The sequence below is a fragment of the Salvelinus fontinalis genome, chromosome 6 (assembly GCF_029448725.1).
Source record: "Salvelinus fontinalis isolate EN_2023a chromosome 6, ASM2944872v1, whole genome shotgun sequence".
NCBI classification, from domain to species: Eukaryota; Metazoa; Chordata; class Actinopteri; order Salmoniformes; family Salmonidae; genus Salvelinus; species Salvelinus fontinalis.
In genome coordinates, this window is record NC_074670.1 from 47908180 (window position 1) to 47933542 (window position 25363).

Here is a 25363-nt window from a genome sequence, read left to right on the forward strand (position 1 = left end):
GTTCAATCACTATCATACTATGATGACCAGCAAGGCAAACAGCAATAATTTGATACTAAAACATGGCACCTTATCCTCTCAGCCAAAGATTGGAACGTGCGTAAAACATTTCCATGGATCGGCAATCTAAACCATTATTGAACAACACAGCAAAATATTTATGTTGAGAATTATTTGACATATGACAAGCAGATAACACTGCTTAAGCGACTCCTTAGTGACTCCATATTGACTTATTCAAAACACAGCAGTTGGAAGAAGAGAGAGCAGTGCGATAGAGAGGAGCAGACCTCTGCTGCTATCATGACAGAAGAGGCGCTGTCCACACAGAGTGATACTGAAATCTGCCTTACAGTGCTACTTTATTGCATGTGTAGTACATATGATTAAAAAAATCAACAGGCATACTATGAAAGTCAAAACTAACCAGGAAAGAAGTAGTTACTTGTATTGTAGCACTTATGTGCTAACTTCGGAACCACAATTCTAAGAAATCAGCTAGAAATGATATTCAATAAAAGCCCAACAATAAGTAATACTGATGTGCCCAAACTGTTGACTAGAGAACTATTAAGTAAATGAACCTTAAGGCAAAAGTTTAAATAGTTACAAAGGATATACTGTGAAGATGTGTTCCAACCCAATAAGAAATCCCATTTAAACTCCAATTAACTCACCTCTAGTGGCGAGTCTGATTCATCCAGGATGTTCTGTTCACTCTGCATCCGCTGCATCGTCCCTGTACAACTGGGGTCCATTATCAGTACGTTCTGACTACAGGGTCTGGCAAACTGACAGTCACTCTTTCTGGAGTCAGTCGTCCTGCACACCTCGTAATTGTACACGTGCTGTAGAGTTCCCGTCCCCAAAGTGTCTGCGTAACGCGGTGGATAATACGGAATAACCGGGAGGTTGGAATGATAGAGGACGCGAGACTGTCTCCATCTGTATATTTTCACTGATATAATAACAACTAAACACGTGATGAACAGAAATGAGACTACAGCCAAAGCCAAGACTAAGTAAAAAGTCAGATTGTCATTGTACTCCTTGTCGTGCGTAAAGTCAGTGAACTCCGAGAGCACTTCAGGGAAGCTGTCCGCCACCGCCACGTTAACATTGACTGTAGCTGAACGAGAGGGCTGCCCGTTGTCCTCCACTACGACAGTGAGCCTTTGTTTCACAGCATCTTTATCATTGACTTGGCGTATAGTTCTTATTTCTCCATTCTGTAAGCCCACTTCAAACAGCGCCCTGTCTGTTGCTTTCTGCAGTTTATACGAGAGCCAGGCATTCTGTCCAGAGTCCACATCAACAGCCACCACTTTAGTCACAAGATAGCCAACATCTGCTGAACGGGGCACCATTTCAGCCACCAGAGAGCTGCTAGTCTGGACTGGGTACAGAACCTGAGGCACGTTGTCGTTCTGATCTTGAATTAATATGTTGACACTCACATTGCTACTGAGTGGAGGAGAGCCTCCATCTTGCGCCTTAACTACGAGTTTAAGTTGTTTAATTTGTTCATAATCAAAGGAGCGCACCGCGTTTATGACCCCGCTCTCTGCGTTTACGGAAACGTAAGCAGACATAGGAGTCCCGCTGACATCACTATCCTCTATAATATAGGAAATACGGGCATTTTGATTGGCATCAGTGTCTTTAGTTCTAACAGTAAATATAGAGACACCAGGAGAGTTATTCTCTGCGATATAAGAGTTGTACACGCCATGTGGAAACAACGGGGCGTTGTCATTGACATCAGACACCTTCAGGTGAAAGGTTCTTCTACTTGAGAGAGGAGGCGACCCTGCGTCCGTCGCGACAACAGTGATGTTATATTCTGACACGCTCTCACGGTCTAAAACAGCGTCTGTTACCAAGGTGTAGTAATTTCTTAAATTTGATTTGATCTTGAACGGAATGTTTTGGTCCAGGTTACAGCTCACCTGTCCATTTTCACCTGAGTCGACATCTTTAACGTTGATAATACCAATAGTTGTACCGGGAGGAGAGTCTTCAGATATTGGACTAGTGAATGACATCACGCTAATGACAGGTGCATTGTCGTTAACGTCAATGACCTCAACAATAACTTTACTCGAATCTGTTAAACCTCCCTGATCTTTAGCTTCAATCCGTAATTCATATTTTTTGTCTTTTTCATAATCTATCAGGCCTGCAACTGACAGTATCCCAGTGTTTTCATTTATAGTCAATATATCTGCTAGATTTCCCTTCAGGTTAGACAGCGAATACGTTATATAGCCATTAGAACCACTGTCTGCATCAGACGCGTTTACATTTGTGATATAAGTGCTTTTCGGTGCGTTTTCCATCACAGCAGCCACGTACACTGACTGGTTAAACACAGGAGCATTGTCATTGGCATCTAGGACGGTGATCTCTATATTCACTGTGCCAGATCTCTGCGGATTTCCACCGTCTACAGCGATTAGCTTTAAAGAGAGACGAGGATGCTCCTCTCTATCTAACGGTTTCTGAAGAATCATTTCAGCGTATTTACTACCGTCTGGATTTGCATGTTGCTTGAGGGCGAAGTTATCATTCGGGGTTAAAACATAATTTTGTAGACTGTGAACTCCTACATCCGGATCTTCTGCATTTTCTAGCACAAAGCGCGCACCGAGGATAGCAGACTCGCTAATTTCCAATTTAACATCCGTTTTCTTAAATATCGGAGGATGATCATTAATATCTAAGACTTCTATAGTTATGTGATGGAGCTCCATCGGATTTTCTAGAATGATTTCGAAGCTGAAGCTACACGGTGTGACGTCGCCACAAAGCTGCTCTCGGTCTATTCTCTCACTCACGACGAGAATCCCTTTGTCCGTCTTCAGCTCTGTGTACTGAATGCTTTCTCCGGTCACGATACGAGCCCGGCCCGCTCGGAGCCGTTTCAAATCTAACCCCAGGTCTTGAGCTACGTTACCGATAAGAGAGCCTTTCTTCATCTCCTCCGGAATGGAATACCGGATTTGTCCACTGACAATGTGACTGAGATACAGGAGGAAAATGAGTACTTGCCACCGCAGTCCACAACACAAACGCCATTTTACACATTTAGGTTTAAGGAATCCTTCCAATGCCATAGCCAACAAAGAATAAATTCAATACAAAAATGTATTATATTGTATCCTCAGAAACCAAGAAAAAAATCTGAGACTGATATTCGACCTATTCTTTCAACCCTGGCTATTTTCAGCGTCTCCTTTTGTTTTCTGTCACATCGATCAGAGCCGAGTGTTTCTCTGTCGTGCCCCGCTTCGTATGAAGTGCAGATATTCTCTCCCTCTCCTCTGGTAGAGCGCAGTGATAAAGGAGGGGACTTCACTGACTGACAACACTGGACAGAAATAATTTCACTGATCAACAGCGGCCCTCAGAGTCCATAACGTGAACACCAGATTGTATTTGAATTCATAAAAAGGTAGAAATATTTCAATACTTTAGAGCACTTCTGTCTCCCATATAGCAAGTAGGTGACCACGGTGCAAGGTCAAATCTAAATAAATGCAACGTTCAATGACTATAATACTACGATGACCAGCAAGGCAAACAGCAATAATTTGATACTCAAACATGGCACCTTATCCTCTCAGCCATGGATTTGAACGTGCGTAAAAGCATGTCCATGGATACTCACTCTAAATCATTATTGAACCACACAGCAACATATTAATGTTGAGAATTATTTGACATATGACAAGCAGTTCACACTGCTTAAGCGACTTTTTGGTGACTCTACATTGACGTAATCAAAACACAGCAGTTGGAGGAAGGGAGAGCCGTCCTCTGCTGCTATCATGACAGAAGAGGCGCTGTCCATACAGAGTGGTTCTGAAATTGCCTTGGAGCGCTACAATAAAAAAAAATCATCAGGCATAATATGAAAGCCAAAACTAACCAGAAAAAAAGTAATTGCTTCTGCTGTAGCACTTAGTACGCTATATTCGAAACCACAGTCAGCTGACAATGACATTCAATAAAAAACTAAGCTAACCACAACAGTATGTAACAGCTGTTATGCCCATACTTTTAACTAGACAAATACTGACTAAATTAACCTTAAGGCAACATAGATGTAGGATCTTCATTTCAGCCAATTTGCTACAGCAGGATAAAAATCCTGCAGAAACAGGACATTTGAAGTATTATGAGGATTATGATTAATAAAACATGTTTTGGGGTTGATACACTTAAAAAAAGAAGTAAATCACAAACTTTAGAATACTTTTTAAACCTCAAATACACGACACGAAAGTTGTCCTGCAACAGTGTGATCAGATCAAATGAAGATCCTACATCTGCAGCTAAAATAGTTACAAAGGACATGTTGTAGAGATGTATTCCAACAGAATGAGCAATACCATTTAAACTCCACAAAATGAGCTACATCACTTTAACTCCAATTAACTCACCTCTAGCGGGGAGTCTGGTTCATCCAAGATGTTCTGTTCATTCTGCATCCGCTGCATCGTCCCTGTAGAACTGGGGTCCATTATCAGTACGTTCTGACTACAGGGTCTGGCGAACTGACAGTCACTCTTTCTGGAGTCAGTCGTCCTGCACACCTCGTAATTGTACACGTGCTGTAGAGTTCCTGTCCCCAAAGTGTCTGCGTAACGCGGTGGATAATACGGAATAACCGGGAGATTGGAATGATAGAGGACACGAGACTGTCTCCATCTGTATATTTTCACGGATATAATAACCACTAAACACGTGATGAACAGAAATGAGACTACAGCCAAAGCCAGGACTAAGTAAAAAGTCAGGTTGTCATTGTATTCCTTGTCGTGCGTAAAGTCAGTGAACTCCGACAGCACGTCGGGAAAGCTGTCCGCCACCGCTACGTTAACATTGACTGTAGCTGAACGAGAGGGCTGCCCATTGTCCTCCACTACAACAGTGAGCCTTTGTTTAACAGCGTCTTTATCATTAACTTGGCGTATAGTTCTTATTTCTCCATTCTGTAATCCCACTTCAAACAGCGCTCTGTCTGTCGCTTTCTGCTGCAGTTTATACGAAAGCCAGGCATTCTGTCCAGAGTCCACATCAACAGCCACCACTTTAGTGACAAGATAACCAACATCTGCTGAACGAGGCACCATTTCAGCCACCAGAGAGCTGCTAGTCTGGACTGGGTACAGAACCTGAGGCGCGTTGTCGTTCTGATCTTGGATGAAGATGGTGACACTCACATTGCTACTGAGTGGAGGAGAGCCTCCATCTTGCGCCTTAACCACGAGTCTTAGTTGTTTAATTTGTTCATAATCAAAGGAGCGCGCTGCGTGTATGACCCCACTCTCTGCGTTTACGGAAACATAAACAGACACAGGAGTCCCGCTGACATCAGAATCTTCCAGAATATAGGAAATACGGGCATTTTGATTGGAGTCAGTGTCTTTAGCTGTAACAGTAAGTATAGAGACGCCTGGAGAGTTATTCTCTGCGATATAAGAGTTGTACACGCCATGTGGAAACACTGGGGCATTGTCGTTGACGTCGGACACCTTCAGGTGAAAGGTTCTCTTACTTGAGAGAGGAGGCGACCCTGTGTCAGTGGCGACGACAGTGATGTTATATTCTGACACCCTCTCACGATCTAACACAGCGCCTGTTAGCAAGGTGTAGTAATTTCTTAAATTAGATTTTATATTAAAAGGAAAGTGTTGGTCTATGCTACAGCTCACCTGTCCGTTTTCACCCGAGTCAAGGTCTTTAACGTTGATAATTCCGATGGTTGTACCGTGAGGTGAATCTTCAGAGACCGGACTAGTGAATGACATCACACTTATTACAGGCTCATTGTCGTTTACATCAATTACCTCAACAATGACTTTGCTCGAATCAGTCAAGCCACCTTGGTCTGTGGCATCTATTCGAATTTCGTATTTCTTATATTTTTCATAATCTATTTCCCCTAACACGGAAATGACACCAGTGTTTGCATCAATAGTGAAGGTTTCGGAAACTGTGCCTTTTAAATTAGAAAACATGTACGATATATAGCCATTGGAACCACTGTCTGCATCACTGGCGTTCACGGTGGTAATATAGGTGCTTTTCAGTGCGTTTTCCACCACAGTAGCCCTATACACCGACTGGTTAAACACAGGAGCATTGTCATTGGCATCAAGGACAGTGATTTCTATATTTACTGTGCCAGATCTCTGCGGATTTCCACCGTCTACAGCGATTAGCTTTAGAGACAGACGAGGATGCTCCTCTCTGTCTAACGGTTTCTGGAGAACCATCTCGGCATATTTACTACCGTCTGGATTCGCATGTTGTTTTAGGACAAAATTATCATTCGGTGTTAGAATGTAATTTTGTAAGGCGTTAAGGCCTACATCAGGGTCATCTGCAGTTGCTAGGGTAAAGCGCGCCCCTACAGAAGCAGATTCGCTGATTTTCAATTGTATATCATTCTGTTGAAACACCGGTGCATTATCATTAACGTCTAATATTTCTACAGTGACTAAGTGTAGTTCCATCGGATTCTCTAGAATCATTTCGAAGCTGAAGCTACACGGTGTGACGTCGCCACAAAGCTGCTCTCGGTCTATTCTCTCACTCACGACTAGAATCCCTTTGTCCGTCTTCAGCTCTGTGTACTGAATGCTTTCTCCGGTCACGATACGGGCCCGGCCCGCCCGGATCCGTTTCAAATCTAACCCCAGGTCTTGAGCTACGTTACCGATAAGAGAGCCTTTCTTCATCTCCTCCGGAATGGAATACCGGATTTGGGAACTCACGGTATGACTGAGATACAGAAGAGAAACCAGTACTTGCCATCGCAGTCCACAACACATACGCCATCTTACGCATTGAGGTTGGAGGAAACTTTCAAATTCCATAGCCAACAAAACAAATCCAACACGAAAATTCCTTATACTGTATCCGTAAATGGGGAGCAAAGAGAAGGGTAGTAGTCGACGTATTATCTTAATCCAGTCTATTTGAACCGTCTTCGTACTTGTAATCTACATGTATGAACCAGAACGAGTGTCTCTCTGTCACCCCGCCTAGTGTGAAGCGCAGTCTCTCCAGCTCCTCTGGTAGAGCGCAGTGATAGGGGAGGGGACTCCACTTACTGACAACACCGGGCGGAATTAATTTCACTGACGAATAGCGGCCCTCAGAGTCCAAAACATGAACACCAGATGATATGTACACATATAGAACTGCACAGAAATGATTCAACACTTTCCAGCACTATTTTCTTTTCAAAATGTCACGGATAAAAACACTGTGGTATGTGCAATCGAAATAAATGCACAGTTCAATTACGAAAATACTATGACCAGAAGGGAAGTAGTAGCCTCATCACTTAATAGTAAAAACACGCCAGCCTATCTTCCCAGCCCCAGATTGGATCGTGCGTAAACATGCCAATGAAACAGCGGTCCAAACCATCACTGAAAAATACAGCAAAATACTTGTATTAAAAGTGATTTAGTTTGTTATATGACTAACTCTAAACATGGGTAAAATGTATAGTGACTCTTGATCCATATAAGGAAGTTGGAACCAGGCTCAGCATAGAGAGTGAGAGAGAGGAGAGCATACTGTTGCGCACTAAAAGTGCGCGGTACACACAGAGGGGTGCTGCCATAGTCTTACAGCGATACAGCCTTACTGTATCATGACCATTTTGAAATAATTTCCCACCAACGCAACAGGCATATACGGCCAAAAGAAAGCCCTTAAAGAATGCGTAGTAGCTGAATTAGCCCAAAAAGTAAGTTAGTCACAGAGTGAGCAAACCGAATATATCCGCACCAGAGCACAGTTGAAAATGAATAGATACAGAGGACAGATTGCAGAGATGAACTCCAACAAAATGAGCTACATCACTTTAACTCCAATTAACTCACCTCTAGTGGGGAGTCTGGTTCATCCAGGATGTTCTTTTCGTTCTGCATCCGCTGCATCGTCCCTGTAGAACTGGGGTCCAATATCAGTACGTTCTGACTACAGGGTCTGGCGAACTGACAGTCACTCTTTCTGGAGTCAGTCGTCCTGCACACCTCGTAATTGTACACGTGCTGTAGAGTTCCTGTCCCCAAAGTGTCTGCGTAACGCGGTGGATAATACGGAATAACCGGGAGGTTGGAATGATAGAGGATGCGAGACTGTCTCCATCTGTATATTTTCACTGATATAATAACAACTAAACATGTGATGAACAGAAATGAGACTACAGCCAAAGCCAAGACTAAGTAAAAAGTCAGGTTGTCATTGTACTCCTTGTCGTGCGTAAAGTCAGTGAACTCCGAGAGCACTTCAGGGAAGCTGTCCGCCACCGCTACGTTAACATTGACTGTAGCTGAACGAGAGGGCTGCCCGTTGTCCTCCACTACAACAGTAAGCCTTTGTTTCACAACATCTTTATCATTGACTTGGCGTACAGTTCTTATTTCTCCATTCTGTAATCCCACTTCAAACAGCGCCCTGTCTGTCACTTTCTGCAGTTTGTACGAGAGCCAGGCATTCTGTCCAGAGTCCACATCAACAGCCACCACTTTAGTAACAAGATAGCCAACATCTGCTGAACGAGGCACCATTTCAGCCACCAGAGAGCTGCTAGTCTGGACTGGGTACAGAACCTGAGGCGCGTTGTCGTTCTGATCTTGGATAAAAATGTTGACACTCACATTGCTACTGAGTGGAGGAGAGCCTCCATCTTGCGCCTTAACCACGAGTTTGAGCTGTTTGATTTGTTCATAATCAAAGGAGCGCACCGCATGTAAAACTCCGGTTTCAGAGTTAATGGATATATAAGTAGAGACTGGAGTTCCACTGATCTGTGTGTCTTCTAAGAGGTACGAGATTCTTGCATTTTGATTCCAGTCAGAGTCCAGCGCACTGACAGTAAATATGGACATTCCAGGAGAGTTATTCTCTGTGACGTAAGCAAAGTAGGTGCCTTTGTCGAACAATGGGGCATTGTCATTTACGTCAGAGATTTTAAGGTGTATTGTCCTGGCGCTAGAGAGAGGAGGCGAACCCGAGTCTGTCGCCTTTATGGTTATATTATATTCTGGCATAGTCTCTCGGTCGAAAGCTGAATCTGTGATTACAGTATAATAATTCGTCAATGAGGATTTGATCTTAAATGGGAGGTTGTTGTCTATTGAACACGTAACGTGACCATTTCTCTCCGAGTCAGCGTCTTTCACATTGATTATCGCTATGGTTGTTCCCAGCGGGGCATCTTCAGAAACAGGGCTGGAGAAAGACATGACGTTGACAACGGGAGAATTATCGTTGACGTCAACAATCTCGATTAAAACTTTACTGGAGTCGGTTAAACCTCCCTGGTCCATCGCCTCAATCATCAATTCATATTTCTTGTCTTTTTCATAATCTATTTCCCCTACAAGTGTCATTGCGCCAGTTGTCTCATCCATGTGAAATATATCTGATTGGTGCTCTTTCAAGTTGGAAAAATAATATGTAATGAGCCCATTCGATCCACTGTCTGCATCACTGGCATTCACAGTTGTAATATAGGTGTCTTTTGGAGCGTTTTCCACCACAGTAGCCCTGTACACTGACTGGTTAAACACAGGCGCATTGTCATTGGTATCTAGGACAGTGATCTCTATATTTACTGTGCCAGATCTCTGCGGATTTCCACCGTCTACAGCGATTAGCTTTAGAGAGAGACGAGGATGCTCCTCTCTATCTAATGGTTTCTGAAGAATTATTTCAGCATATTTTCTTCCATCTGGATTTGAATGTTGTTTCAAAACGAAATTATCATTCGGCGTTAAAATATATTTCTGCAGACCATTGTTACCTACATCTGCGTCCTCGGCACTGGCCAACATAAAACGCGACCCGAGTACAATCGACTCACTTATCTCAAATTTGATTTCATTCTTTCGAAAAATAGGTGCATTGTCATTAATATCAAGGATTTCAACAGTTACACGGTGTAGCTCCATCGGATTCTCTAGAATCATTTCGAAGCTGAAACTACACGGCGTGACGTCGCCACAAAGCTGCTCTCGGTCTATTCTCTCACTCACGACTAGAATCCCTTTGTCCGTCTTCAGCTCTGTGTACTGAATGCTTTCTCCGGTCACGATACGAGCCCGGCCCGCCCGGAGCCGTTTCAAATCTAACCCCAGGTCTTGAGCTACGTTACCGATAAGAGAGCCTTTCTTCATCTCCTCCGGAATAGAATACCGGATTTGTCCACTGACAATATGACTGAAATACAGGAGGGAAAAAAGTACTTGCCATCGCAGTCCACACCACAAACTCCATTTTACGCATCTAGGTTGGAGGAATCGTTCAGATGCCATAGCCAACAAAGATAAATCTAACACGAATATTCCTTATAGCCTACTGTATCCTCAAACGGTGAGAAAAGAGATTACTGATAGTGGAAGTGTTATTTTAATCCAGGCTAGTTCTTAACGTATCTGTTTGAGCGAGTGCTTCTCTGTAGTGCCCCGCCTCGTATGGAGCGCAGTCTCTCTTTCTACACTGGAGCGCAGTGATAGGAGAGGGGGGGACGGGACTCTACTGACTGACAACATTGGACAGAAATTATTTCACTGATCAACAGCGGCACTCAGAGTCAAAAACATGAACACCAGATATATGTGGACATATTCAACTGGGTAGAAATGTTTCAAAACTGTACAGCACTGTACTGCCATCTATAATAATTTCAAAACTGTACAGCACTGTACTGCCATTTATAATAATTTCAAAACTGTACAGCACTGTACTGCCATCTATAATAATTTCAAAACTGTACAGCACTGTACTGCCATTTATAATAATTTCAAAACTGTACAGCACTGTACTGCCATCTATAATAATTTCAAAACTGTACAGCACTGTACTGCCATCTATAATCATTTCAAAACTGTACAGCACTGTACTGCCATCTATAATCATTTCAAAACTGTACAGCACTGTACTGCCATCTATAATCATTTCAAAACTGTACAGCACTGTACTGCCATCTATAATCATTTCAAAACGCCACGTACAATTACTAAAATAACGATGACCATCAGGGTGAACGGTAATCACTTGATTGTAAAACATGCCACCATATCATCTAAACCTTAGTTTAGATCGTGGGTAAAAATGTTCCATGGATACGGCGCACAAACCCATTATTGAACAGTACGGCAACATGCATACAGTATGTCGCACTGGTTGAGAGTATTTTGCTTGGTACAGAACTAGCTACAAAAACGGCTACAATGGCTCTATAGTGACTATTGAGCTAAAGACAGTAGTTTGAACGAGAGATAGTATACGCTGCCTGAGAGCGGAACAGACCTCTGCTGCTCATGACAGAAGTAGCGCTGTCAGCACACAGTGGTGCTGAAATGCTCTTAAAGCGCAGGACTGTTAAAATTACACCATAGAACTTAGAATTGTACATTCAAAATCATTAAAAAATATATAAAAAAAATCAGCAGGCATAGTATAAAATCCGAAGCTAATCAGAAATGATACAGCCCTACATTGTACACTGTTGACTAGACATACAGAATAAATTAACCTAAAGGCACCAGAACAAAATAGTTGACATTTTCACAAAGGGCAATGTAGATAAAGATATATTCCAAGCCAATTTGCAATACCATTTAAACTCCAATCAACTCACCTCTAGTGGGGAGTCTGGTTCATCCAGGATGTTCTTTTCGTTCTGCATCCGCTGCATCGTCCCTGTAGAACTGGGGTCCATTATCAGTACGTTCTGACTACAGGGTCTGTCGAACTGACAGTCACTCTTTCTGGAGTCAGTCGTCCTGCACACCTCGTAATTGTACACGTGCTGTAGAGTTCCTGTCCCCAAAGTGTCTGCGTAACGCGGTGGATAATACGGAATAACCGGGAGATTGGAATGATAGAGGATGCGAGACTGTCTCCATCTGTATATTTTCACTGATATAATAACCACTAAACATGTAATGAACAGAAATGAGACTACAGCCAAAGCCAAGACTAAGTAAAAAGTCAGGTTGTCATTGTACTCCTTGTCGTGCGTAAAGTTAGTGAACTCCGAGAGCACTTCAGGGAAGCTGTCCGCTACTGCCACGTTAACATTGACTGTAGCTGAACGAGAGGGCTGCCCGTTGTCCTCCACTACAACAGTGAGCCTTTGTTTCACAGCATCTTTATCATTGACTTGGCGTATAGTTCTTATTTCGCCATTCTGCAAACCCACTTCAAACAGCGCCCTGTCTGTCGCTTTATGCAGTTTATACGAGAGCCAAGCATTCTGTCCAGAGTCCACATCAACAGCCACCACTTTAGTGACAAGATAGCCCACATCTGCTGAACGAGGTACCATTTCAGCCACCAGAGAGCTGCTAGTCTGGACTGGGTACAGAACCTGAGGCGCGTTGTCGTTTTGGTCTTGGATCATTATTTTCACAGTCACATTGCTACTGAGAGAAGGAGAGCCTCCGTCTTGTGCCTTTACCACGAGTTTAAGTTGCTTGATTTGTTCATAATCAAAGGAGCGCACCGCATGTAAAACTCCTGTTTCAGAGTTAATTGATATATAAGTAGAGACTGGAGTTCCACTGATCTGCGTGTCCTCCAAGATGTACGAGATTCTAGCGTTTTGGTTCCAGTCAGAGTCCCGCGCGCTGACAGTAAATATGGACATTCCAGGAGAGTTATTTTCTGTGACATAAGCAGAGTATGAGCTCTGATGAAACAATGGAGCATTGTCATTTACGTCAGAGATTCTAAGGTGTAGTATCCTGGCGCTTGAGAGAGGAGGCGAACCAGAATCTGTCGCTGTTATGGTTATGTTGTATTCTGGTGTTGTTTCTCTGTCAAAAGCTACATCTGAGATCAACGTATAATAACTGCTCAACGACGATTTTATCTTGAACGATTTGGTATCTACAGAGCATGTAATCTGTCCGTTTCTTTCTGAATCGGCATCTTTAACGTTTACAACGGCAATCGTGGTTCCAGGAGCAGCATCTTCGGACACAGGGCTAGTGAAAGACATGATGTTTATAACTGGGGCATTGTCATTTATGTCAACTATTTCTATGTCAACTTTACCGAGGTCTGTCAAACCACCTTGGTCTTTTGCCTCAACTCTAATTTCATATTTTTTATCTTTTTCAAAATCGATTTGTCCAACAACAGATATCTTGCCAGTTGTCTCATCAATGTCAAATATATCTGCCAAGTTTTCTTTCAAATTGGAAAAAGAATACATCACTAAACCATAGGAACCACTGTCTGCATCGCTGGCATTCACGGTGGTTATATAGGTTCCTTTCGGTGCGTTTTCCATTACAGTAGCCCTGTACACTGATTGGTTAAACACAGGCGCATTGTCATTGGCATCTAAGACAGTGATCTCTATATTTACTGTGCCAGATCTCTGCGGATTGCCACCGTCTACAGCGATTAGCTTTAAAGAGAGACGAGGATTCTCTTCTCTATCCAAAGGCTTTTGTAAAATCATTTCTGCAAATTTACTTCCATCAGGATTCGAATGTTGTTTCAGAACGAAATGGTCATTTTGAGTCAAAACATAGTCCTGTAGACCATTAACTCCCACATCGGGATCCTTTGCACTCTCCAGCACAAAACGAGAGCCAAGAGTAGCAGATTCGCTGATTTCAAATTTGATATGATTATTCTTAAAAATAGGTGAATGGTCATTTACATCCACAATTTCAATTGTAACACGATGTAATTCGATTGGATTTTCCAGAATAATTTCAAAGCTAAAGCTACACGGCGTGATGTCGCCACAAAGCTGCTCTCGGTCTATTCTCTCACTCACGACGAGAATCCCTTTGTCCGTCTTCAGCTCTGTGTACTGAATGCTTTCTCCGGTCACGATACGGGCCCGGCCCGCTCGGAGCCGTTTCAAATCTAACCCCAGGTCTTGAGCTACGTTACCGATAAGAGAGCCTTTCTTCATCTCCTCCGGAATGGAATACCGGATTTGACCACTGACAATATGGCTGAGATAAAGGAGAAAAATGAGTACCTGCCACCGTAGTCCACACAAACGCCATCTTACGCATTTAGGTTGAATGAATCCTTCAAATTCCATAGCCAACAAATAATACAATCCACAAGAATATTCCGTAAAGGGTAGCCTCAGAAACAGTGAGCAAATACTAGTTGACGCTTCGATTCAATCTAGCCTATTTTCACTGTCCTTTTCTGATCTATGTAAATGGATCAGAGCGAAAATCTTTCTGTCGAGCCCCACCTCGTATGAAGCGCAGAGTCTCTCTCTTTCCTCTGGTGGAGCACAGTGATAGGGAGGGGACTCCAGTGACTGACAACACTGGACAGAAATTATTTCACTGACCAACAGCGGCCCTCAGAGTCCAAAACATGTTAAAAAAAAAATGTACATCTGTGTAGAAATGGTTCAACATTGTCCAGCACTATTTTCTTTCCAAAATGTCACATTTAGAAGCACTATGGTACGTGCATGAACAATCTAAATACATGCCATGTCCAATTACTAAAATAAGACCAACAGGGAACATAGCCTAATCATTTGATACAGGAACACGGGACTATATCCTCTAAGCCCTAGATTTGATCGTGCATAAAACTTTTCCATGGAACAGCCGTCCAAACCACTACTGGAAAATACAGTAAAATACCTGTATTGAGAGCTTTTTGGTTGGTATAGGACTAACCGTAAACACGGATGAAAATGTATAGTGACTCCTGATCAATTTCGACAGCAGTTGGAAAAGGTAAAGCATACACCGTGTGAAAGAAGTGGCGCTGTCCATACAGTGTGGTTCTGAAATGGTATTTCAACGCTACATCCTTACTATTGTAGCCCCTGGTATTCTTGTTCAGTTCGAAGTCAGTTCATACCAACTCAGCAGGCATACGCAAGCCAAATCTAACAGTAAAATGCGTAGTAGCTGATATACGTTTAACCCTACAGAGATGAGCAGAAAGGGAGCCAACCGAGAAAATTAGCCATGCACCAGAGCACAATAGTTGAAAAAAGACACATTCCCGAAATGTATTCCAAAACAATGTGCTAAATTATAAAATGTCCAATAAACTCACCTCTAGTGGGGAGTCTGGTTCATCCAGGATGTTCTTTTCGTTCTGCATCCGCTGCATCGTCCCTGTAGAACTGGGGTCCATTATGAGTACGTTCTGACTACAGGGTCTGGCGAACTGACAGTCACTCTTTCTGGAGTCAGTCGTCCTGCACACCTCGTAATTGTACACGTGCTGTAGAGTTCCTGTCCCCAAAGTGTCTGCGTATCGCGGTGGATAATACGGAATAACCGGGAGGTTGGAATGATAGAGAATGCGAGACTGTCTCCATCTGTATATTTTCACTGATATAATAACCACTAAACACGTAATAAACAAAAAGGAGACTACAGCCAAAGCCAAGACTAAGTAAAAAGTCAGGTTGTCATTGTACTCCTTGTCGTGCGTAAAGTCAGTGAACTCCGACAGCACTTCAGGGAAGCTGTCCGCCACCGCCACGTTAACATTGACTGTAGCTGAACGCGAGGGCTGCCCGTTGTCCTCCACTACAACAGTGAGCCTTTGTTTCACAGCATCTTTATCATTCACTTGGCGTATAGTTCTTATTTCGCCATTCTGTGAGCCCACTTCAAACAGCGCTCTGTCTGTTGCTTTCTGCAGTTTGTACGAGAGCCAGGCATTCTGTCCAGAGTCCAAATCAACAGCCACCACTTTAGTCACAAGATAACCCACATCTGCTGAACGAGGCACCATTTCAGCCACCAGAGAGCTGCTAGTCTGGACTGGGTACAGAACCTGAGGCGCGTTGTCGTTCTGATCTTGGATGAAGATGTTGACACTCACATTGCTACTGAGTGGAGGAGAGCCTCCATCTTGCGCCTTAACCACGAGTTTGAGCTGTTTGATTTGTTCATAATCAAAGGAACGCACCGCATGTAAAACTCCGGTTTCAGAGTTAATTGATATATAAGTAGAGACTGGAGTTCCACTGATCTGCGTGTCTTCTAAGAGGTACGAGATTCTCGCGTTCTGATTCCAGTCAGAGTCCCGCGCGCTGACAGTAAATATGGACATTCCAGGAGAGTTATTCTCTGTGATGGAAGCAGAGTAGGTGCCTTTATCGAACAACGGGGCATTGTCATTTACGTCAGAGATTCTAAGGTGTAGTGTCCTGGCGCTAGAGAGAGGAGGCGAACCAGAATCTGTCGCTGTTATAGTTATGTTGTATTCTGGTGTTGTTTCTCTGTCAAAACCTTTATCAGAGATCAAATTGTAATAACTAGTTAAGGATGATTTTATCTTGAATGGGAGGTTATCATCTATAGAGCATGTAATCTGCCCATTTCTCTCTGAATCAGCGTCTTTGACGTTAATAACGGCGATCGTGGTTCCAGGAGGAGCATCTTCAGACACAGGGCTGGAGAAAGACATGACGTTTATAACTGGTGCGTTGTCATTTATGTCAAGAACTTCAATTACAACTTTACTAGAGTCTGTTAAACCACCCTGGTCTTTAGCCTCTACTCTAACCTCGTATTTCTTATCTTTCTCATAATCTACCTGTCCCGAAACGGATATGATTCCTGTTTTCTCGTCTATTATGAAAATATCAGCAATGCTCCCCTTCAACTTCGAAAAGCTATATGTGATTTGTCCATTTGTTCCACTGTCTGCATCACTTGCATTCACGGTTGTAATATAGGTGCCTTTCGGTGCGTTTTCCACCACAGCAGCCCTGTACACTGATTGGTTAAACACAGGCGAATTGTCATTGGCATCTAGGACAGTGATTTCTATATTTACTGTGCCAGATCTCTGCGGATTTCCACCGTCTACAGCGATTAGCTTTAAAGAGAGACGAGGATGCTCCTCTCTATCTAATTGTTTCTGGAGAACCATCTCTGCATATTTACTACCGTCTGGATTCGCATGTTGCTTTAGAATGAAATTATCATTGTGAGATAAAACATAATTCTGTAGAGCGTTGAGCCCTACGTCGAGGTCCTCTGCACTTTCCAACAGAAATCGCGACCCAACCGTAGCCGATTCGCTGATTTCAAAATGTATATATTTATTTGGGAAAGCAGGAGCATGATCATTTACATCTAGAATCTCCACAGTAATACGATGCAGCTCAATAGGATTCTCTAGAATCATTTCGAAGCTGAAGCTACACGGTGTGACGTCGCCACAAAGCTGCTCTCGGTCTATTCTCTCACTCACGACTAGAATCCCTTTGTCTGTCTTCAGCTCTGTGTACTGAATGCTTTCTCCGGTCACGATACGGGCCCGGCCCTCCCGGAGCCGTTTCAAATCTAACCCCAGGTCTTGAGCTACGTTACCGATAAGAGAGCCTTTCTTCATCTCCTCCGGAATGGAATACCGGATTTGTCCACTGACAATATGACTGAGATAAAGGAGAAAAAGGAGTACCTGCCACCGTAGTCCACACAAACGCCATCTTACGCATTTAGGTTGAATGAATCCTTCAAATTTCATAGCCAACAAATAATACAATCCACAAGAATATTCCGTAAAGGGTATCCTCAGAAACAGTGAGCAAATACTAGTTGACGCTTCGATTCAATCTAGCGTATTTTCACTGTCTTTTTCTGATCTATGTAAATGATCAGAGCGAAAATCTTTCTGTCGAGCCCCACCTCGTATGAAGCGCAGAGTCTCTCTCTTTCCTCTGGTGGAGCACAGTGATAGGGAGGGACTCCAGTGACTGACAACACTGGACAGAAATTATTTCACTGATCAACAGCGGCCCTCAGAGTCCAAAATATGTAAAAAATAAAATAAAATAAAAAATGTACAGCTGTGTAGAAATGATTCAACATTGTCCGGCACTATTTTCTTTCAAAAATGTCACATTTAGAAGCACTGTGGTACGTGCATGAACAATCTAAATACATGCCATGTCCAATTACGAAAATAAGACCAACAGGGAACATAGCCTAATCATTTGATACAGGAACATGGGACTATATCCTCTAAGCCCTAGATTTGATCGTGCATAAAACTTTTCCATGGAACAGCCGTCTAAACCACTACTGGAAAATACAGTAAAATACCTGTATTGAGAGCTTTTTGATTGGTATAGGACTAACCGTAAACACGGATGAAAATGTATAGTGACTCCTGATCAATTTCGACAGCAGTTGGAAAAGGTATAGCATACACCGTGTGAAAGAAATGGCGCTGTCCATACAGTGTGGTTCTGAAATGGCATTTCAACTCTACATCCTTACTATTGTAGCACTTGGTATTCTTGTTCAGTTCGAAGTCAGTTCCTACCAACTCAGCAGGCATACGCAAGCCAAATCTAACAGTAAAACGCGTAGTAGCTGATATACGTTCAAACCTACAGAGATGAGCAGAAAGGGAGCCAACCGAGTAAATTAGCAATGCACCAGAGCACAATAGTTGAAAAAAGACACATTCCAGAAATGTATTCCAAAACAATGTGCTAAATTAAAAAATGTCCAATAAACTCACCTCTAGTGGGGAGTCTGGTTCATCCAGGATGCTCTTTTCGTTCTGCATCCGCTGCATCGTCCCTGTAGAACTGGGGTCCATTATCAGTACGTTCTGACTACAGGGTCTGGCGAACTGACAGTCACTCTTTCTGGAGTCAGTCGTCCTGCACACCTCGTAATTGTACACGTGCTGTAGAGTTCCTGTCCCCAAAGTGTCTGCGTAACGCGGTGGATAATACGGAATAACCGGGAGGTTGGAATGATAGAGGATGCGAGACTGTCTCCATCTGTATATTTTCACTGATATAATAACCACTAAACACGTAATAAACAAAAAGGAGACTACAGCCAAAGCCAAGACTAAGTAAAAAGTCAGGTTGTCATTGTACTCCTTGTCGTGCGTAAAGTCAGTGAACTCCGACAGCACTTCAGGGAAGCTGTCCGCCACCGCCACGTTAACATTGACTGTAGCTGAACGAGACGGCTGCCCGTTGTCCTCCACTACAACAATGAGCCTTTGTTTCACAGCATCTTTATCATTGACTTGGCGTATAGTTCTTATTTCGCCATTCTGTGAGCCCACTTCAAACAGCGCTCTGTCTGTTGCTTTCTGCAGTTTGTACGAGAGCCAGCCATTCTGTCCAGAGTCCAAATCAACAGCCACCACTTTAGTGACAAGATAGCCCACATCTGCTGAACGAGGCACCATTTCAGCCACCAGAGAGCTGCTAGTCTGGACTGGGTACAGAACCTGAGGCGCGTTGTCGTTCTGATCTTGGATGAAAATGTTGACACTCACATTGCTACTGAGTGGAGGAGAGCCTCCATCTTGCGCCTTAACCACGAGTTTGAGTTTTTTGATTTGTTCATAATCAAAGGAACGCACCGCATGTAAAACTCCGGTTTCAGAGTTAATGGATATATAAGTAGAGACTGGAGTTCCACTGATCTGCGTGTTTTCCAACAGGTACGAGATTCTCGCGTTCTGATTCCAGTCAGAGTCCCGCGCGCTGACAGTAAATATGGACATTCCAGGAGAGTTATTCTCTGTGATGGAAGCAGAGTAGGTGCCTTTATCGAACAACGGGGCATTGTCATTTACGTCAGAGATTCTAAGGTGTAAAGTCCTGGCACTAGAGAGAGGAGGCGAACCAGAATCTGTCGCTGTTATAGTTATGTTGTATTCTGGTGTTGTTTCTCTGTCAAACCCTTTATCAGAGATCAAATTGTAATAACTAGTTAAGGATGATTGTATCTTGAATGGGAGGTTATCATCTATAGAGCATGTAATCTGCCCATTTCTCTCGGAATCAGCGTCTTTGACGTTAATAACGGCGATCGTGGTTCCAGGAGGAGCATCTTCAGACACAGGGCTGGAGAAAGACATGACGTTTATAACTGGTGCGTTGTCATTTATGTCAAGAACTTCAAATACAACTTTACTAGAGTCTGTTAAACCACCCTGGTCTTTAGCCTCTACTCTAACCTCGTATTTCTTATCTTTCTCATAATCTATCTGGCCTGAAACAGAAATAGAACCGGTCGACATATCAATGGTAAATACATCCACTATATTCCCTTTCAACTTTGAAAAATAGTAGGAAATATGTCCATTCGATCCACTATCTGCATCACTGGCATTCACAGTTGTAATATAAGTGCCCTTAGGAGCGTTTTCCATCACAGTAGCCCTGTACACTGACTGGTTAAACACAGGAGCATTATCATTGGCATCTAGGACATTGATCTCTATATTTACTGTGCCAGATTTCTGCGGATTTCCACCGTCTACAGCAATTAGCTTTAAAGAGAGACGAGGATGCTCCTCTCTGTCTAACGGTTTTTGGAGGACCATCTCTGCATATTTACTACCGTCTGGATTCGTATGCTGCTTTAGAACAAAATTATGGTTGGGAGTTAAAATATAATTTTGTAGGGCGTTAAGTGTTACATCGGGATCCACTGCACTCTCTAGTAGAAATCTCGCGCCGACAGTAGCTGACTCGCTAATTTCAAATTGTACGTCTTTTATGGGAAAAGCAGGAGCATGATCATTTACATCTAGAATTTCCACTGTAATACTATGCAGCTCGATGGGATTTTCTAGAATCATTTCGAAGCTGAAGCTACACGGTGTGATGTCGCCGCAAAGCTGTTCTCGGTCTATTCTCTCACTCACGACTAGAATCCCTTTGTCTGTCTTCAGCTCTGTGTACTGAATGCTTTCTCCGGTCACGATACGGGCCCGGCCCGCCCGGAGCCGTTTCAAATCTAACCCCAGGTCTTGAGCTACGTTACCGATAAGAGAGCCTGTCTTCATCTCCTCCGGAATGGAATACCGGATTTGTCCACTGACAATATGACTGAAATACAGGAAGGAAAAAAGTACTTGCCACCGCAGTCCACACAAACGCCATTTTAGGCATTTATGTTGAAGGAATCCTTCAAATGTCATAGCCAAACAAGAATAAATCCTACACGAATATTCCTTATACTAGATCCAGAGAAACGGTGAGGAAATAAGTAGATGTTTCGCTTTAGCCTAGCCTCTTTTTACGTAATCTTTGTTATATATTGATCAGAGCGAGTGTATCTGTGTCGTGCCCCGCCTCGTATGAAGTGCAGATATTCTCTCCCTCTCCTCTGGTAGAGCGCAGTGATAGGAGAGAGGGGGGGGGGGGGGACTCCACTGACTGACAACATTGGACACAATTTATTTCACTGATCAACAGCGGCCCTCGGAGTCTAAAACATGAACACCGCATGACACTTGAACATGTAAAACCGTTGAGAAATGATTAAACACGTGCAGTATTTTTCCCCCCCAAATAATGTATATTAATCATACTGTCTTAACACTTCACTTTCTGCAATCGAAATAAATGCATGTTTCATCTCTACAATTATATGAACATTAAAATAAATACCGACAATTTCATAGCCTACTAAAAACTTCCACCACCCCATCAACTTCAGAATGGATCGTGCGTAAAAGAGGATTCCACAACCGTCCTAACTATGACAGAACACTACAAACCAAAACTGATAGGGCCTATGTTGAAAGTAATTCGTAAATGCTCAAATCTATAGCGACATTTGTCCAATAGACTGACGTAAGAACCAGGAATAATACACTGCGTGAGAGAGCGAAGGAGCCCCCTTCTGCAATAAAGACAGAAGGGTCGCTGTCCTCAAAGGGTGGTTCTGAACCTGCATTGCAGCACTACAGAATGACCAATATATCACAAGCACTTCTGCTCAGTTCGAAATACATTTCAACAAGCTCAGCAGACATACAACTCAGCAGACATACAACACTAGCCAAAATCTTTTCATTGGAAAATATATAAATACATTATCCTTGAAATAACACTGTAATATTACGAAGAGAGAGCAACCCAACCTCTGAGATACAGACAAAGTGTCAGGCACCAGATGAAAATAGTTGCAAATATAAAATAAATTATATTTTTAAGATGTACTCCAAAAAAATAGGTAATTTGTTAAACTCCAATTAACTCACTTCTAGTGGGGAGTCTGGTTCATCCAGGATGTTCTGTTCACTCTGCATCCGCTGCATCGTCCCTGTAGAACTGGGGTCCATTATGAGTACGTTCTGACTACAGGGTCTGGCGAACTGACAGTCACTCTTTCTGGAGTCAGTCGTCCTGCACACCTCGTAATTGTACACGTGCTGTAGAGTTCCTGTCCCCAAAGTGTCTGCGTAACGCGGTGGATAATACGGAATAACCGGGAGGTTGGAATGATAGAGGACGCGAGACTGTCTCCATCTGTATATTTTCACTGATATAATAACCACTAAACATGTGATGAACAGAAATGAGACTACAGCCAAAGCCAAGACTAAGTAAAAAGTCAGGTTGTCATTGTACTCCTTGTCGTGCGTAACGTCAGTGAACTCCGAGAGCACTTCAGGGAAGCTGTCCGCCACCGCCACGTTAACATTGACTGTAGTTGAACGAGAGGGCTGCCCGTTGTCCTCCACTACAACAGTGAGCCTTTGTTTCACAGCATCTTTGTCATTGACTTGGCGTATAGTTCTAATTTCCCCATTCTGTGAGCCCACTTCAAACAGCGCCCTGTCTGTCACTTTCTGCAGTTTATACGAGAGCCAGGCATTCTGTCCAGAGTCCACATCAACAGCCACCACTTTAGTGACGAGATAGCCCACATCTGCTGAACGAGGCACCATTTCAGCCACCAGAGAGCTGCTAGTCTGGACTGGATACAGAACCTGAGGCGAGTTGTCGTTCTGATCTTGAACTAATATGTTGACACTCACATTGCTACCGAGTGGAGGAGAGCCTCCGTCTTGCGCCTTAACTACGAGTTTAAGTTGTTTGATTTGTTCATAATCAAAGGAGCGCACCGCATGTAAAACTCCGGTTTCAGAGTTAATGGTTATGTACGTGGAGAGTGGAGCTCCACTGATCTGCGTGTCCTCCAAGAGGTACGATATTCTCGCGTTCTGATTCCAGTCAGAGTCCTGCGCACTGACAGTAAATATGGACATTCCAGGAGAGTTATTCTCTTTGACGTAAGCTGAGTATGAGCTCTGATGAAACAACGGGGCATTGTCATTTACGTCAGAGATTCTAAGGTGTAGTGTCCTGGCGCTTGAAAGAGGAGGCGAACCAGAATCTGTCGCTGTTATGGTTATGTTGTATTCTGGTGTTGTTTCTCTGTCAAAACCTTTATGAGAGATCAAATTGTAATAACTAGTTATCGACGATTTTATCTTGAAAGGGAGGTTGGTATCTGTAGTGCATGAAATCTGTCCGTTCCTCTCTGAATCCCCGTCTTTTACATTTATAACGGCTATCGTAGTTCCAGGAGGAGCATCTTCAGACACAGGGCTGGAGAAAGACATTACGTTTATGACTGGTGCGTTGTCATTAACATCAATAACTTCAATGACAATTTGGCTGGTGTCTGTAAATCCGCCCTGGTCTTTAGCTTCTACTCTAATATCATATTTCTTATCTTTTTCAAAATCGATATGCCCCAAAACGGATATGATTCCTATATCCTCATCTATGACAAATATATCCGCTATGCTCCCCTTCAATTTTGAAAAACTGTATGTTATTTGTCCATTTGATCCACTGTCTGCATCGCTGGCATTAACGGTTGTAATATAGGTTCCTTTCGGTGCGTTTTCCATCACAGTAGCCCTGTACACCGACTGGTTAAACACAGGCGCATTGTCATTTACATCTAGGACAGTGATCTCTATATTTACTGTGCCAGATCTCTGCGGATTCCCACCGTCGACAGCGATTAGCTTTAAAGAGAGACGAGGATGCTCCTCTCTGTCTAACGGTTTCTGGAGAACCATCTCTGCATATTTACTACCATCTGGATTGGCAAGTTGTTTTAAAACAAAATTGTCATTTGGTGTTAATACATATTTCTGCAAATCATTAACGCCTACGTCGGGGTCCTCTGCGCTCTCTAATATAAAGCGCGCACCTATAGTGGCTGACTCACTGATTTCCAATTTTAAGTGACTATTTTGGAAGGTGGGGGCATGATCATTCACATCAAGAATTTCAACAGTAATACGATGCAGTTCAATAGGGTTTTCTAGAATCATTTCGAAGCTGAAGCTACACGGAGTTACGTCACCACAAAGCTGTTCTCGGTCTATTCTCTCACTCACGACTAGAATCCCTTTGTCTGTCTTCAGCTCTGTGTACTGAATGCTTTCTCCGGTCACGATACGGGCCCGGCCCGCTCGGAGCCGTTTCAAATCTAACCCCAGGTCTTGAGCTACGTTACCGATAAGAGATCCTGTCTTCATCTCCTCCGGAATGGAATACCGGATTTGTCCACTGACAATATGAATGAAATTCAGGAGAAAAATCAGTACTTGCCACCGTAGTCCACACAAACGCCATTTTAGGCATTTATGTTGAAGGAATCCTTCAAATGTCATAGCCAAACAAGAATAAATCCTACACGAATATTCCTTATACTAGATCCAGAGAAACGGTGAGGAAATAAGTAGATGTTTCGCTTTAGCCTAGCCTCTTTTTACGTGATCTTTGTTATATATTGATCAGAGCGAGTGTATCTGTGTCGTGCCCCGCCTCGTATGAAGTGCAGATATTCTCTCCCTCTCCTCTGGTAGAGCGCAATGATAGGGGAGGGGACTCCACTGACTGACAACATTGGACACAATTTATTTCACTGATCAACAGCGGCCCTCGGAGTCTAAAACATGAACACCGCATGACACTTGAACATGTAAAACCGTTGAGAAATGATTAAACACGTGCAGTATTTTTCCCCCCAAAATAATGTATATTAATCATACTGTCTTAACACTTCACTTTCTGCAATCGAAATAAATGCATGTTTCATCTCTACAATTATATGAACATTAAAATAAATACCGACAATTTCATAGCCTACTAAAAACTTCCACCACCCCATCAACTTCAGAATGGATCGTGCGTAAAAGAGGATTCCACAACCGTCCTAACTATGACAGAACACTACAAACCAAAACTGATAGGGCCTATGTTGAAAGTAATTCGTAAATGCTCAAATCTATAGCGACATTTGTCCAATAGACTGACGTAAGAACCAGGAATAATACACTGCGTGAGAGAGCGAAGGAGCCCCCTTCTGCAATAAAGACAGAAGGGTCGCTGTCCTCAAAGGGTGGTTCTGAACCTGCATTGCAGCACTACAGAATGACCAATATATCACAAGCACTTCTGCTCAGTTCGAAATACATTTCAACAAGCTCAGCAGACATACAACTCAGCAGACATACAACACTAGCCAAAATCTTTTCATTGGAAAATATATAAATA

General features: G+C 43.0%; 3 protein-coding genes across 15 annotated transcripts in view; all 3 read right to left on the reverse strand.

Moving 5' to 3' along the window:
• Positions 1 to 25363, reverse strand: part of LOC129857957 (protocadherin gamma-C5-like) — a 193666-nt gene that overhangs the window by 116043 nt on the left and 52260 nt on the right. The window contains exon 1 of one of the 13 annotated variants that reach the window (XM_055926734.1): positions 22042 to 24619. The exons of 8 other annotated variants lie outside the window; for them this stretch is intronic. In XM_055926734.1, coding sequence (XP_055782709.1) covers positions 22042 to 24477 — 2436 coding nt within the window. In that variant the 5' untranslated portion in view covers positions 24478 to 24619. Of the gene's footprint in view, positions 1 to 677; positions 3315 to 4445; positions 7087 to 7907; positions 10536 to 18537; positions 21143 to 22041; positions 24620 to 25363 lie in introns of those variants that run through there. 4 more of the 13 variants (XM_055926736.1, XM_055926733.1, XM_055926730.1 and 1 more) reach the window with 4 other exon arrangements.
• On the reverse strand, positions 11651 to 14295 carry LOC129857962 (protocadherin gamma-A4-like). The gene has a single exon (XM_055926756.1). It carries the CDS (start codon positions 14105 to 14107, stop codon positions 11666 to 11668), a length of 2442 nt encoding a protein of 813 aa, XP_055782731.1. The 5' UTR covers positions 14108 to 14295; the 3' UTR covers positions 11651 to 11665.
• LOC129857961 (protocadherin gamma-A4-like) lies at positions 14999 to 17722 on the reverse strand. The gene has a single exon (XM_055926755.1). It carries the CDS (start codon positions 17533 to 17535, stop codon positions 15076 to 15078), a length of 2460 nt encoding a protein of 819 aa, XP_055782730.1. The 5' UTR covers positions 17536 to 17722; the 3' UTR covers positions 14999 to 15075.

Bases quoted from the DNA above. Each gene is read 5' to 3' on its own strand.
- LOC129857962 (XM_055926756.1), bottom strand. From the start codon at position 14,107: ATGGAATTTGAAGGATTCATTCAACCTAAATGCGTAAGATGGCGTTTG.
- LOC129857961 (XM_055926755.1), bottom strand. From the start codon at position 17,535: ATGAAATTTGAAGGATTCATTCAACCTAAATGCGTAAGATGGCGTTTG.